General features: G+C 42.3%; 1 protein-coding gene across 1 annotated transcript; it reads left to right on the plus strand.

Moving 5' to 3' along the window:
• Positions 1–1,993: 1,993 nt before the first annotated feature.
• bhlhe23 (basic helix-loop-helix family, member e23) lies at positions 1,994–3,918 on the plus strand. The gene has a single exon (XM_049580864.1). The coding sequence runs from the start codon at positions 2,446–2,448 to the stop codon at positions 3,127–3,129; it is 684 nt and encodes a 227-aa protein (XP_049436821.1). The 5' UTR covers positions 1,994–2,445; the 3' UTR covers positions 3,130–3,918.
• Positions 3,919–15,432: the final 11,514 nt, after the last annotated feature.

Consider the following 15,432-nt stretch of genomic DNA (forward strand, 5'->3'; position numbering starts at 1 on the left):
GGACCCGACCCATCGCTGCGCAGCAGCTATAATTATTTTTTAATCCTTTATTTAAACAGGTTGTCTTGTTGAGATCAGAACCTCTTTTTCAAGAGAGACCTGTGTACAAAAATAACATGAACAGTTCAAATATAGACAAATGTTAACACTTAAGATATGCAATTACAAGTGTGATTGCAAACACATAAGTACAACCTTTTAAAATGTCCACATGGAATAAGAGAATGTAACTTAAACATTTTGGAGCTCATTCCATTTGTATGCAGCATAGTGTTTGAAGCCATGTTTTCCAAGTTCAGTGTGAACTAGAGGTACAGAGGATGTTAGGATGTCCTGAGACCTATTATTGCTAGATACTGAATTTAAATGCAACCAGAGAGCAGAAGTAACTGGGCAGTTTTTGCAGGAGAGCCTTATAAAAATAACAACATACAGTGCTGCTCCCTTCTGTGTGTTAAGGAGGAACATGCTACCATTTCATATAAGACACAACAGTTTGTGAGAAATGTATCACCGCAGAGAGAAGGATGCATATGTACAATATCAGTATAATCAAGCATATACATATTTGTAGATTGCACAGTGGTTATATGATGTTAACCTGTACCCCGTCCTATCTTCCTGTTTGCATGTACCCTGCCTCTCGCCCAATGTCAGCTGGGATAGGCTCCAGCCCCCTGCGACCCCAAGGATAAGTGGTTACTAAAAATGAATGCAACAATGGCAAAAAAAAAAACTTTTCTCCTTCAACAGGTGAATGTGAAAACAGCTTTCTGGTGTCTCACATACATCACTCTGCACAGTGAAGGTCAAACACCAATAGAAGTAAGTGAAACACATGTATTTATAACAGAGGGGGGACTACAAATGGTCTCAAAAAGGATCACACATGAAGTTGGTGTTAACCTCAGATCCACAAGGTGGCACCATCACCCAAACAATTTCCCCAAGAATACACTGTGGACTACAACCTGCAAGAAACTGAACCTGCAGGAAGCCAGATGTGAAGTTGAGCTGGAGTAGTTGATCACACGTGGATCATCGTCACAGTGTAATGCTCCGTACTGGACACTGAGTGGCAGCCTCACCTTCTCTATTGAATTTCATGCTTAGGACACCTGTTTCTTTGCCTCAAGAGACCTTTTACTTGAAAAGGTTTGCTATTATACTACCTGTTGTGTCTGGTTTGGATTCTTATACATACATCCACTGAATTACTAGGCCTATAGGGGGTTACTCAGTTTTCTTAACACTTTGTATCACCTGTGGCATCACTGTATGTGCAGGTGCAAAAGCCTGTAGGTGGCCTATATGATATTGTCTTAAAATGTACTAATAGCAGCTTGTAGTGTTCATGATCTATGACTCAGTGAAGGCAAATTTGAAGCCATTTGTCCTTCACTACTGACTGGCCGGTGTAAGATGCTGCCTGCAAAGGTGACTGAGTGTAACTTGTCATTGAGCATTTGGTGCCAGTGCTGACTCTGCTTGCATGCAAGGTGAAAAGGTAAACTTATTGATCTGTCCAGAGCAGTAAAGCCAACCTATCACTGTGATTTACATGCACAGCTCCAAGAGTCTGCACCAGAAAGAAGAGTCTGGAGGTCAGCTGTTCAAACCTCACAACCTCTTTACATCCTGTCTGTGCCCTCCTGCTCCCCTTCTTGATCTCTCATTGTGTGTTCCTGATCTAGACAGACATCTCCTTCAGACAGGTGAGTGCTTTATATCCACCTACCTGTCTGATGCTGATACATGAAGGTTTGCACCCAGCTCAGGTTGCATCTGCAAAATATCATTACATATCTCTTGTTTTATGTTTGTTTAAATGCCTCATGATGAAACATGTTTGAATATATCAGTGCACAATACAGTAGCAGCAGTGAGGCTGGGCTGCGTGTCAGTTTGCGTTGCAATTATCACATTATGATTGAAATTGGGAGTAGACTCGCGCTCATCCCGAGTTAATTAAAACGCCCCCCTGATTGGACGGGCAGATAATCCCGGCGGGCCTCCTGCTCCTACTAACTTGCGAGCAGGGCAGAGCGCGAGTCACAATCTGCCCAAGGCGAGGGAGGGCACGAAAGACGCGCGAGAGGAAACCGACCGTACGAGGGGGGACACGAGCGCTCCGATCTCAGCGAGCACAATTAGACAAGTGTTGCTGAACGTGGGCTATGCGCGCAACAAGGGGGGAGCGCAGTGTACAGAGGAGGTGAACGCTCGTAGAGGCTCAGCTTCAGACTCACAGCCTCCTTCTTGAAGAGTCACTGCACTGACAGAGGAAAGGAGTGAAGGGAAGAGAGGGACTCCTAGAAAACAGCAACTCTTGGAGAGAACTACGTGAGTACTACAGCATACAGTTTCCAAAACAAAAAGGGTAGCGGTAGAGAAACAAGCGGAAGAGTAGACTTTTCCTGGTCACAATCTGCTCTGGAAGAGAAAATGAATGTCAGCGAAGAGAACCTGCTCAAGTCCATCAGCAACGACGCGCTCCTCGACCTGACGCAGCGCTACGGCCAGTCAGCCTTCGGGTTCGGACCCGCTCACGGCGCTGGGAGTCCCGGTCGGTTCCCTCTCACACCGACCACCGACTTCCTCTCCGGGCAGACCGCGAAGTCCAACGAGAGCGGCGGGGAGCACACAAGCGACGACGAGGACGGCTTCGACTCGCTGGAGTCCCGGAAGAGAGGCTCGTCATTTGGGGATGACAAGCCCGGGGGGCCCCTCGCCAAAAAGTCCAAGGAGCAGCGGTCCCTGCGGCTCAGCATCAACGCCCGGGAGAGGAGGAGGATGCATGATCTGAACGACGCGCTGGACGGCCTGCGCGCTGTTATCCCCTACGCCCACAGCCCCTCGGTGAGAAAACTCTCCAAAATAGCCACTCTCCTCCTGGCCAAGAACTATATCCTCATGCAGGCTCAGGCTCTGGAGGAGATGAGGCGGCTGGTGGCGTATCTGAACCAGGGACAGACCATAACTTCACCAATCCCCACCGCCCTGGCGCCCTTTGGACAGGCTGCCGTCTACCCGTTCTCGGGCTCTGCACTCGCCACCTGTGCCGAAAAGTGCACCACTTATTCCGGGACACCGTCGAGTCTCTTCAAACACTGCAACGACAAGCCTTGATTTGGTTTCATTCTCTTTTCCTGAACTTTTACCTTTACTGCACCCATGTCCGTCTCTCTCTCCCACTCTAGTTATTTTTAAATCATTCTGTGGAAAAATAAAACAAGTTTAGTCTAATGCATAAAATATGGTTAAGTAATTATACTGCAATGTCTCATCCAGATTTAACAAACGCTACATAGAAAATAAACACTTTGGGCCTTCCTATAAGATGAAGTTGTCGCTCGTACTTTACACACACCACAGGCCATGTCCAAAATATGAGTTTGATTAAATTTTTAGGAGGATTAAGTTATCAGCTCTTATTTGTAATCTATGCAACATTTACCAACATGACAAGTAGAAATGCCAAGAAATGCGACCTAATTACACCTTTTAGATTTATTAACCCAGCAATCATGAAAAGGACTTCCCTCGACTGACTGTACTGATGCTCTGTGGAGGAACACATGTGATGTTGGCTGATATATTTTCTGAAACGATGTGTTTGGGGTTTTTTTAATTTTTATTTAAGTTATTGCACATCTCACATGATTGTATTGTATAACTGTGGAAAATCACTTGCTCCAAGCCCGGCTATACTAATGGTTATATAACTACAGCCTATACATTGAAGAAGCGTTTTTTTGGTTGTGTTGCAACATGGATTTCATATATTGTTTATATGTCTTTATAATTAAAACACATATCTATGCTTGGACCCGGTTTGCTTCATTTCAACAGACATTTTTTGTCACACTAAGAGCACATTAAATGACACATAGAACGTGAAATGCCAGCCACGTTTGCATATGACATATTTAATTTGCTTTTTTTTATATGATTATTTAAAAACATTTATTTTTGCTTATTGTGTTTATTATGCTGTGGGCAATATGTGTGATAGTTTAAGACTCTGAAAACTGATCCACTTTTAATGTAAAAAAAAAAAAACGAAATCATGAAAATTAACCGCAAATTGTAGTGGTTAAAAAAAAATCTGACAAACAGTCGCCTCTCACGCTGCTAACATGATTTCCACTTCTCACCCTCTGACTGGCCCTCCCTAAAAATGACTTGGCAACTTCTCTTTTCTTGCATGAGAGACCCTCTGACATGAGGAGCCGGGTCTAAATGAGCTCACAGAGGCTGGTGGGGCCCGTTTGGCACGCAGTGGGGTCGGTGGCGCTGAGGGGAAGGGCGCACGAGCCGCCCGGGGCACCCACGACCTGTCTCTGGGTATTTGGGTGATTGCAGGCTTCCTTGGCGGGCTCTTATACTCTGGACAGCTATTAACACGATTTCAGCTGCTGTCTCCCTGCTCCACTTAATTCAGTGAACGTTGCAGGGTCAGTTTTGCTCTGCAGGTTGTGACTTGTGAGTGGATGGATTTAGGAAAGAATAGTACAATGGTATTTATATTCCTGAAAACATATCTGTGTGTGTGTTTTCTTTGTCTACTGACTGTCTCCTTTGACAGCAGTCACCTTCACCTAGATACTGACACTTTCTTGGTCCACATTTGCATGTTAGTCTTGGCTGATGTTGGTGCTATAATGTTTGGGTTAATCATTATATTTAAACTCAGGATTTTCTTGGTGTGAATAAAAACACCTGGCTTGATAACAGTAAGATATGCTTACAGTGTTTTTACAGCAAATTGGGGAATTATTTTCCAGTATATACCATACAGAGCTGAATTAGATTATGCAGAAATTACATTGAGTTTTCAAATCAGTAAAAATGTTTTCCCCATCACACCCAGTCCACAAAGTTTTAAGATCATTTTAATGTGCCAAACCAACAAAAATCATCACGTTTACCCCTCTGGCACTCTTCTGTTATCAGCCTTTCTACATTAATTTGGTTCTTCACAAACTACATGTGGTTTTGAAGACATCAGACCAGACATTTAGATCAGTCTATTTATGCAAGTCAGAGAGTGACTAAGTGATCCACCCTAGTCTCTCTCTTACAATTTAGCTGCATGTCACAACAACAGGCCACCCATGGCATCTTAAATTGGCCCTCTGATGACACATGTCTCGTCTGAGGCCCCACGACACAGTCAGGGCAGCGGGGATGAAATGTGACAAATGCTGCCGATGATTTGAGGGCTCGGGCCCCGCGCTCCATCAGTCCCCGCACAGCCTAATTGCCATAAATGAGATGGTTGCTTTTTTTTTTGCACGGATGGTTGAGTGGTCACTTTCTGTCCCTATAGGCCTCTAATGTGGAGCTGCTGAAATATATGTTTTATTGTGTCATCTTATTATCTTAATGGCCGTCAGAGTGCATGGTGGCAGTGTGTCATTTGGTGTGTAGGCTAAATCTATACATTAGGACAGATTTGTGATTTTGCTAGTCACATGGTTTAGTGTTTCCTGACCCTATAGCCCACCAGTAATGGATGGTGTGTGTATAAAATCACCAGTCATCTTCATCTTTCCCTTTACAGAGATAAATATGTAGTTAAGAGATGTGTAAGCTACGTTTTCTTTCTGTATTTTGCTTTTTCCTAGATGAACGCCTGCTAAGTATTAAAACAATATCATTAAATAAGTGGCAAAGCGTGCCAAGTGCCCAGTGTATTTATGTTACTCTGTGTAATATGTGTTGAGTGTTCATTTGATTTGATAATAGAGCGAGATACTTTATCAGTTTAATTCATTTTTAAAAAATGAATACACAATTTATGTCTCATATCGCTTTTGCATTCTGGTACAACAGCAGATAAAATATAATGAAACTGGTCAGAAACTCAATTTAGTGTGTTTATACCAGGCAAATATACAACACAAAGACTAAAACAAACATGCAAGAGGATGATTTTTTAGCAATTCAATTAGAACTGTACAAACACATTCAAATTTTGGATGCAACAAAGCAAACAGATCAATGCTTCAGTATGCCCTGGGCATGCCCCTGCAGAAAGTCTGCCATGTGTGTCAAGATGTAAAAAACAAAAACACCAAGTGAGCCCGTCTGAAACACTTGAAAAGAATGCAATCATTCAAAAACGTTGGCAAAATGATGCTTTAAAAAAAAACAAAAAAAGCAATATATTTCATAGAGAAAGCCAATCATGCACATTTAAAATATTCAATAAAATATCTAAGTGGCATGTTACCGATTTGTTGGATGAAGGCACATTTTGACCCCCATAAAAACACATTTTCAACCAGGTGGAGCATTGCAAATAACCACAATTTCACCTGTAATTATAATGAAATGTTCATGCCACATTGTTGCTGCAATTTGTTACATGTGATGTTTTACAAAATACTAAACAACCCATGTAGTTCAAACTGTTTAATCCTCTATCTGGCATGTAAATACAAAATATAGATGCTTAATAAATGGCTTCCAACACATTATAATGTAGCCATGAGCAGATATAAAGACATTTGTGAGCACAATTCATATTGGTCAACAATTACAGCTTCCATTACAAGGACATTTAGATAACTATAACTGTGTTTTACTACATTGTTGTTTCTTTACACACCTGCCCACAGGAGGAGTTATAGATGTTGACACAAGCTTTTATTAAATGTTTATGTACTGCTTCTAAATGCTAAACAGGAGAGTTGGAGTGTTATAGAATTAATGCTAGACTCAAATTCATGCTATATAGAATAGGATAAAATATATCAGATATAGTAACATTACAAAGAACATCCTGCTGCTTACTCTTACCTATTGTCTGTTGTTGACAGAGTCTTTACACAGACAAACACACAGCACCACAGTCAGTGCACCAGCACTCTCACGACAGCCCAGTGTGGTGCAGGAGTACGGACAGACTGTGTGATGTCTGTAAACATTTGTGTTTGCTCTCAGTGGGATAGAAAGGGAGTGATTTCATTAGCATGGCTCAGAGCTTTGAGGTATGTTTGTGTGGTTTTCTCCAACCCGATGGTATAGTACTAAAACCATATGCCCTTAAGTGCGTACCTCTGCCTAATGCATCTGACAGCGCTGTTTTCTCTAATTAAGTTCTCTCTATGTGCAAGCTCATGTGTCTTATGCACATTGTAGCACTTCATCACACACACACACACAGACTGTACTTACAACAGGGGGCCTTGAAGGAAAATGAACATACTTCAGCTCTGATTATGCTTACAGTGGGGGATAAAGGGGCTTTATAAAACATTTGAATTTTTTTTTCTATTATTAAAATTTGCTCACAGAAGCATCGCTGTGGCTGTAGAGGCCAAGTGGCATGGAAGATTTTGTTGTTCCGGGCAGGTTCATGATGGGCGGTAGGGGTGAGGAGGTGAGATAAACAATAGGGCTAAAGAAGTGAGTGTGTGCATGTGTGTCTGGGGTGGCAGAAAGATGGAGCGTAGGATGTGGAGGAAGAGATGGTGCCTCAGTGTTTTTGTGCCGGCGGTGGCACTGTAAGGACCCCCCACCCACCCATCACCCATGGACCCCCCAACTTCTCTGCTCCGCTATGACATCACACTCTGTCGTCCCTTGCAGCCCCGCCTTGTCGGAAGCAATGAGCGGGTGAGTCAGTTGGTTCCGAAGAGCCATGTGATTCGGGGCGACGTTGCTGCAAGTGCAGCGGGATGGGCCGGGGCCCTTCATTCGTTAATCAGACTTCCAAAGGGGGGTGGAGAGCAGGATGTCTGTTTGTATGTGTCTGTGTGTTTTGTGCATCGTGTGTGTGTGTGTTTTGTGCTCATATGGCCGCAAACCCTTGAAACATGGCAGTCAGGCAAAGCGTTTTGCCTATCGCCACAAGGCACCTGACACCACGCATGGTAGACCCAGACAGTGTGGCAGGGGCCAAATTGGGCCTGGTGGGAGGGAGCGGAGATGGAGGAGGGGTTGTTAAATATGATGTCCTACTCAGGTCCGTGGTGGCTCATCATCTCCCATAGGTGCTCTTTGTGAATGTGGAGACAGATCTCATGACGTCCCAGTTTTGTTGCACCACTTCCCTTCCACTTTGCTAAAGCATGCCAACATGCCTTTTCTCCTCCCTCCGCAGTCCCTCCCCCTGTTTCCATCACTCTCACTCTTTTCTCCTTTTAGCTTGTTGTCTTGACAGAGGATGCGAGTTGACAATCAGGGGCATCCGTTACTCTAGCACTGCCTAATCTCTGTAATGGCCCCCACAGATACAGGACTGGTGGTGAGCAAACACACACACACACACACACACACACACACACACACACACACACACACACCTCAACTTGCTGGACAAATGTACATGCAAAGCCCTGGGGTCAACAATCATCTCTGTGTTCAGCCTTTTGTACACACCATAACCTCTTCACTCACATTGTCTACTCTCTGTTACTCTTTCTCCCTCGTTGTCTCTCTCTCTTACACACACACACACACACACACACACATACACAGACACACACACATGGCCCAGCACCCCTCTCCCTGTTCAGTACCAGCTGAGGAGCACCGTGGTTTTGTGGGGAGCAGGGGGAGCTCGTTATCCTCATTAATTAATGACAAAAGCGATGTAATTGGCCATCCATAATCCTCCATGCGGAGAAGGTGTGACAGGCAGGGCCGGGACCATCCTCTCTACAGCGAGTGCAACTCATAAACACACACAGAGAAAATGAAGACACATTTCATCCTGTTTGTGTGTCTGTGTGGGTGTGTGTGTGATGCACTTGAATAGGAAGACTTGGCTTGTAATTACAAAGTGATGTTAAAGGTCTCAGCAGAAGGGAAATGTAAAACTGTGTATTTCCATTGCTTCAGTCTGAATCTACGCAAATGAAAAACAATTCAAAGTATGCCACTTGATTTTCTAATTCTCATTCTGTTGTGGCATTTGAGGCTGCAACATGCTGTGCCCCCCCCCTTCTCTGAATGAAAAGACAAGATTAATGGCACTTCCTGTCGCCGACGATCTTGCGCTAGCCTAATTAAAACCATTGGAACATGCGCGTGGCCAAGGATCAGTGGCTTTTAATGAGGAGCTTGTAGGCTGATTTGGGCCTCATTTTCTGCTTAATAAGGCCGGTTTAAAAAGTAATTTTGGAGGGATGTGACTCCTTTAAACCTGCTCATTATCAATGATAGCGCTTCACTTAAGTACTTCAGGAAACGCTGTGTTTAATTAATATTGTGTCGCGCACGTGGATTAGCTGACAGGCTGGAATGGTGCGAGCGCGAGCAAGTGAGCAAGGGAGCTAAAATTGATGAAGAACTTTCAAGGGCACTGATTTCATTAAGCAGCTTCATTACAGCCCAAATAACTCTTCATGTCATTTCAATGCTTCAGTCGCTCTCACCACACACACACACACACACACGCACACACACACACACACACACACACACACACACACACACACACACACACACACACACACAAAATAATCCTATGCTGAATGAGGAAGGTGCACTGAGGATTTTTACATTTTAAATGAAAATAAGACAATGGAGCTTTTGCTTCAGGCAATGACATCTATTCTCTACCTGCTACCTGACAACATTTTTTTGTATTCTTTCTTTGTGTGTAATTCTGACTTGTTTTCCCATTTTATGAATTGTGTTTTCTATTTATTATGCCTTTGTCATTTCAGAGCTCTTTTTCTTTGCGAGCTCATAAACAGAGCTTTTAAGGTCAAGCAGTTTAAGGGCTTGGGAGTGCGGTGGCAACTTTCACTGTGCGCTTCTCCCACAACACTGAGGCCACAAAGGCTCTTACGGCCTCTTCATCCCATTGTGATAATCTTCTTAGCCCCCTGACTCAACTGTTCAATATGTATAGAGCCGAAAAAAAAAAACGCTGGACTTGAGGGGCTTTGAGTGTCCTGCAGCTCAGTCTCTGGGATTTCCTCTCTCTAGGACCAATTACCACACGCAAACAGTCCGAGCACTTTGCTATGACATGAGGCTCCTTTGTTAAACTGTGACGAGGCTTAGTGTACATCAGTTAGTCAGTCAAGTTCTCAGCCACCCTACAGGTGATTATTTCCAGTCCATTTACCTTGCCTTGATGTACAAAACTGATTTGCTTATGACAATGTGGGAAAATGTGCTCAGCGGGTTTTGTAGCTCAAAATACAACTGAATTAGTTATTTAAGTAGGTAAACAAAGCCAGAGCTTTTTTGGGTGCCTGATTTCACTTGTTATCAAGAGAATGAAAAACATATTAAGTCCTTAAGCATAAGATACAAATAATATAGAATTTGAATAAATCCCCAACAGTGTCACCAGCAAAACACCCCACACCATCACACCTCCTCCTCCATGCTTCACAGTGGGAACCAGGCATGTGGAATCCATCCGCTCACCTTTTCTGACTGTCACAAAGACACCGGTTGGAACCAAAGATCTCAAATTTGGACTCACAGACCAAAGCACAGATTTCCACTGATCTAATGTCCATTCCTTGTGTTTCTTGGCCCAAACAAATCTCTTCTGCTTGTTGCCTCTCCTTAGCAGTGGTTTCCCAGCAGCTATTTGACCATGAAGGCCTGATTCGTGCAGTCTCCTCTTAACAGTTGTTCTAGAGATGGGTCTGCTGCTAGAACTCTGTGTGGCATTCATCTGGTCTCTGATCTGAGCTGCTATTAACTTGCGATTTCTGAGGCTGGTGACTCGGATGAACTTATCCTCAGAAGCAGAGGTGACTCTTGGTCTTCCTTTCCTGGTCGGGTCCTCATGTGTGCCAGTTTCGTTGTAGCGCTTGATGGTTTTTGCGACTCCACTTGGGGACACATTTAAAGTTTTTGCAATTTTCCGGACTGACTGACCTTCATTTCTTAAAGTAATGATGGCCACTCATTTTTCTTTAGTTAGCTGATTGGTTCTTGCCATAATATGAATTTTAACAGTTGTCCAATAGGGCTGTCGGCTGTGTATTAACCTGACTTCTGCACAACACAACTGATGGTCCCAACCCCATTGATAAAGCAAGAAATTCCACTAATTAACCCTGATAAGGCACACCTGTGAAGTGGAAACCATTTCAGGTGACTACCTCTTGAAGCTCATGGAGAGAATGCCAAGAGTGTGCAAAGCAGTAATCAGAGCAAAGGGTGGCTATTTTGAAGAAACTAGAATATAAAACATGTTTTCAGTTATTTCACTATTTTTTGTTAAGTACATAACTCCACATGTGTTCATTCATAGTTTTGATGCCTTCAGTGAGAATCTACAATGTAAATAGTCATGAAAATAAAGAAAACAGTCTGAAACAATAATTTTTTGATTCCATTAAATTGTGCCATCCATTTAGTTTTTTGATGTACATCTCCGGTCTTGCACAATATACGTCACCAACACCAGTGTGGCCGTTACCTTGGCATATTTCACTTTGTTCATATAGACAGACTAAAAAAGTATTAAAATATCGTAAGACTTCAATAAATAGCCCAATGGACTTAAATCACTGAAATCAATTGGCCTATATTTGGGACAGGCCTTTAATTCCTTTAACATAAAACTGTTGCTCAGCAAAGATCAGAAATACAATCACATTGTTTATTTGAATCTGTATGAATATTATTTGTTTAAAACTTTAGGCTTCAGATAATATAACAATTATGAATTATTCATTTGGTCTAGCTGATATGAATAACTTACAGGGTATTCGAGAAATGGACACATAATTTGAGGTAGCCAACAACCTGCTTTTATACATCTGAAGTACTTCTGTAAAAAAAAAAAGGTTTGGCAACCAGACCAGGTGTTTAATTGAGATAGGCCTTTATTTGTCAAAATTTGTAGCCACACCAGGTAAAAAGGGACTGGGCTTTTAATTGAAGTCTTACAGTAGGTGAAAATCACCACAAGTCTGGCCACGCTGAGAGCTGCAGCTATGCAAATGGAGAGTTAGTCAATTCCAAAAGAGGCATTGTGGCTTCAGCAAGAGACAGATATGACAGCCCTCATGTGACTTTTGGGTGTGTTGTCCTTCTAATTACATATTTTATGAGAATGTGACTTTCTTGACTTGGAAAATTGGCGATTAAATTGTTTTAAATTTACAAACATCGTATGTGTAATTAATGGCACAATTCAAACAGGATCAAATTACCATATGTATTTTTCACAAATAACGTCCCATGCTGGTCTACCAGAATGGGAGGGACTTTGTCTCTCTATATAATCTCATTTTAAGTACATTTTTTTACTTACAAGTTGTTCCCCAAACTCTTCTTTTACTCCCTCATAATTGACCTCTTTCCCTTCACTAACCCCTGCCCTGCACAATTTGTACTTTACTATTGTTTTATAAACTGTGGGACAAAGCAAAAGAAGCTAGTAGCCTTGAGTTGGTTGATAATTCAATCTGGGGGACAGAGGAGGGAGAGCGGGTGAAATACAGAGAAAACGAGGCGTTACATTTCGGGGAAGAGATAAATTGGGAGAGAGACATGCTCGGTCTAATCTCCACAATGGGGACCTGCTTACATTATTTTCGGCATGTCTTGTTGATAGTATTCACACTGTACAACATCCTATCAGGTAATATCACAGTCTTTGAAGGATTAGCAGGAATAAGAGGGGTTTTATTCTGTTTTGTGGAAGGGGATAATTCCTCTGAAATACTCTAACATTTTCATACTAATATGGAAATGGATTTTAGCTTTTTTTTTCTATGCGGAGGTTCCTTCAGGACACAGTGATAGAAGAGTGGATTTTGGTGATTGAATGAGAGTGGGAGAAACAAATAGAAACAGATAGATGGAAGGGATGTCAGCAGAAATGTTATTCAATAAAGCCATCTCTCTTGTTCTCTCTCAGTGAGAAATACTTTCAAGGCTTTTGATTTTTGTCACCCTCTCTTGATGCGGTGTTGTGGGCTACATGAACAAGTTAGCATTAGGCCTGCTAATGCCACAATGGTTAGTACAAAAGCTCTAGATAAGCCACAGCTCCGCTACCTTGTTATTTTTCATAGAATGCAAATAAGAGGATAATAACGTCGGATATGATCCGCCTGAAACAGTTCTCCAATTGTTTTTGGTCCTGAGTCAAACAACAGAAAAACACCTCTTGTTTGTTTCCACGGTATCCCCCGCTGTTTTTGTTTTGCTAATATGAATATCTGGAAAGAGATGAACTCATATGTGAGACATACCAAACACTGCAGTGAAAACATCACCTTGTTAAAAGACAATATTGCTCTCAATTAATGAATCAATTAACTTATCTAACTGCCAGGCTACTGTATATAAATCATTCATTATCACTGCTCTGCTAACCTTCCAGTGTTATCTCAGTGGTCCAATAGACGTCCCCCAGGTCCCTCTGTCTCAAGGTTGATCTGCACAGACGATGGACAAGAGACAGCTGCCCATCAGTCTCCTGCTACAGCGGGCCATTAGAGCACGGCCTGTGTTTGCGTCTGCCTGTGTGTTTGTCATTTACAGGTTTAATTAGACACTGCTGTTAATGGCGGAGATGACTTTGGGGCGATGGATGAATGACACTCAGGCAGCAGGGATACAATATGTTTCACTAAGAGTTGAGGAGGGGAGGCAAAGAGAGGAAGCTACAATGGAGGAGTGGAGATAAAGCGGAGGGAAAGAGTGAAGGGTGAAGGGAGGGTCATATTGATATTATTTATGAATGGATGGTTCTGTGTGTGTGAAAATGTGTATACATGAGTGTGTGTCTGTGTATGTGTATGTGTGTATGTGTGTGTGTGTGTGTGTGTTTGTTAATGGAGCCCCATACTGTATCTCTGCTGGTCCAGGTCACCTGCCGTTCCCTCTGTTGTGCTAAGGATTATCCCAGGAAGTGAATTGGAGCAACAGTAATGTGGAGCGTGCCTCTTACTGTAAGCCCGCCCAGGAGTCTCACACACACACACACATGGATTTCTGGAGAGGACAGTCCTTCCCACACATACATACACACACACACACACACACACATAAACTGACACACATTAAACATGTATAATTCATCAAAGGGAGACAATGATGACTTTGCATATTATCTGGTTTTGCATGTTTTGAGCTATCACATATAACCTGCATCACTGCTGTAAATTGTTAGCGGCCTGATGGAAAATCTCTTTGTAGAGAAACATGCTTAAAATTCATACTTTTTTAAAGGAAGAGTGTGTAAGATTTAGTGGCATCTAGCAGGGAGGATTGCAGCTTGCAAAACAGCTGAAATTTCTCAAGGCTGTAATCCTTAAGTGATCTTGTTCTGGAGGTTTTTACCTTGAGCCGAATCATCCGCAGAGGTCTCTTCCTCTCAAAAACAAATGAACCAGGTGATTAAAACCAGTAAAAACTCGAAATTAAGCAGTGTTACGTTCAAAATCAGTGTTTCTCTTACACTGATTGGCTAGCCCAGTCGCTAGCCCAGCACTAGCTAATGTGTGCTCACCTGATTTCTGATCCAGACATTCAGGAGATTTTTATGATGAGCCAGCAGAGCTCTCCTCCCTTTACCAAACAAATGGATCCACTGATTTAAACTGGTAAAAAGTTTGAATAAAGCAGTTTCACGTTACAAATCAGTGTTTTGCAATGCTGTTTCGCATGTCGGAGTCAGGCCGCTAGCCTAGCATTTGCTAATGTGTGCTCACCTTTTCTCTCTGATAACCTAAGAACCAGATGATCAGGAGGTTTTTACCAGGAGCCAAATCATCGGCAGAGGTCTCTTCCTCTCCAAAACAAACAGACCCAGTGATTTAAACTGGTAAAAACACTGAATAAAGCAGTTTCACATTAAAAATAAGTGTTTCCCAATGCTGTTTGACTCGTCATGGAGGGCCTTTTAACTATGGTGGCAGACGTGAAAACGTGAATGGCCTTATCTACAGCCAGTGGTTGGTTTGTTTGCTCTGGGCTACTGTAGAAACATGGCAGTGCAACATGGCAATCTCTGTGAACGCGGACCTGCTCCCTACGTAAATATAAACAGCTCATTCTAAGGTAACGACAACATAGCGATTCTTAATTTCAGGTGATTATAAATTAAAGAAAACATTATATTGTATATCTGCCAATATATCGAAATCTGCATTATGTGGTTTTGATTTAGTTGTTCATTGATTCCTGCAAATATGAGTTATTACCGGATTGTAGTTATAAGTAAAGGTGACAAAATGTGATGGATTGTCCAATTTAAGTTTCAAGCGTGCTCAAGTTGATTTCATACTGTGAAAAAATGGAAACCATCGCATACTTGGAACAACAAACAGTCAATAAGTCGATCAACAGAAATTTAATTGGCAACTTTTTTGATAATTGTATTAATGCTGGTTATTTGTAATGCTGGTCTCACCAAGATGTGATGCATCTCTTTGTCAAACATGATAGTAAATTGAATGTTTTCGGGTTTTGGACGGTTTGTTGGAC

This window comes from Epinephelus fuscoguttatus, linkage group LG7, assembly GCF_011397635.1.
Source record: "Epinephelus fuscoguttatus linkage group LG7, E.fuscoguttatus.final_Chr_v1".
Taxonomy (NCBI): Eukaryota; Metazoa; Chordata; class Actinopteri; order Perciformes; family Serranidae; genus Epinephelus; species Epinephelus fuscoguttatus.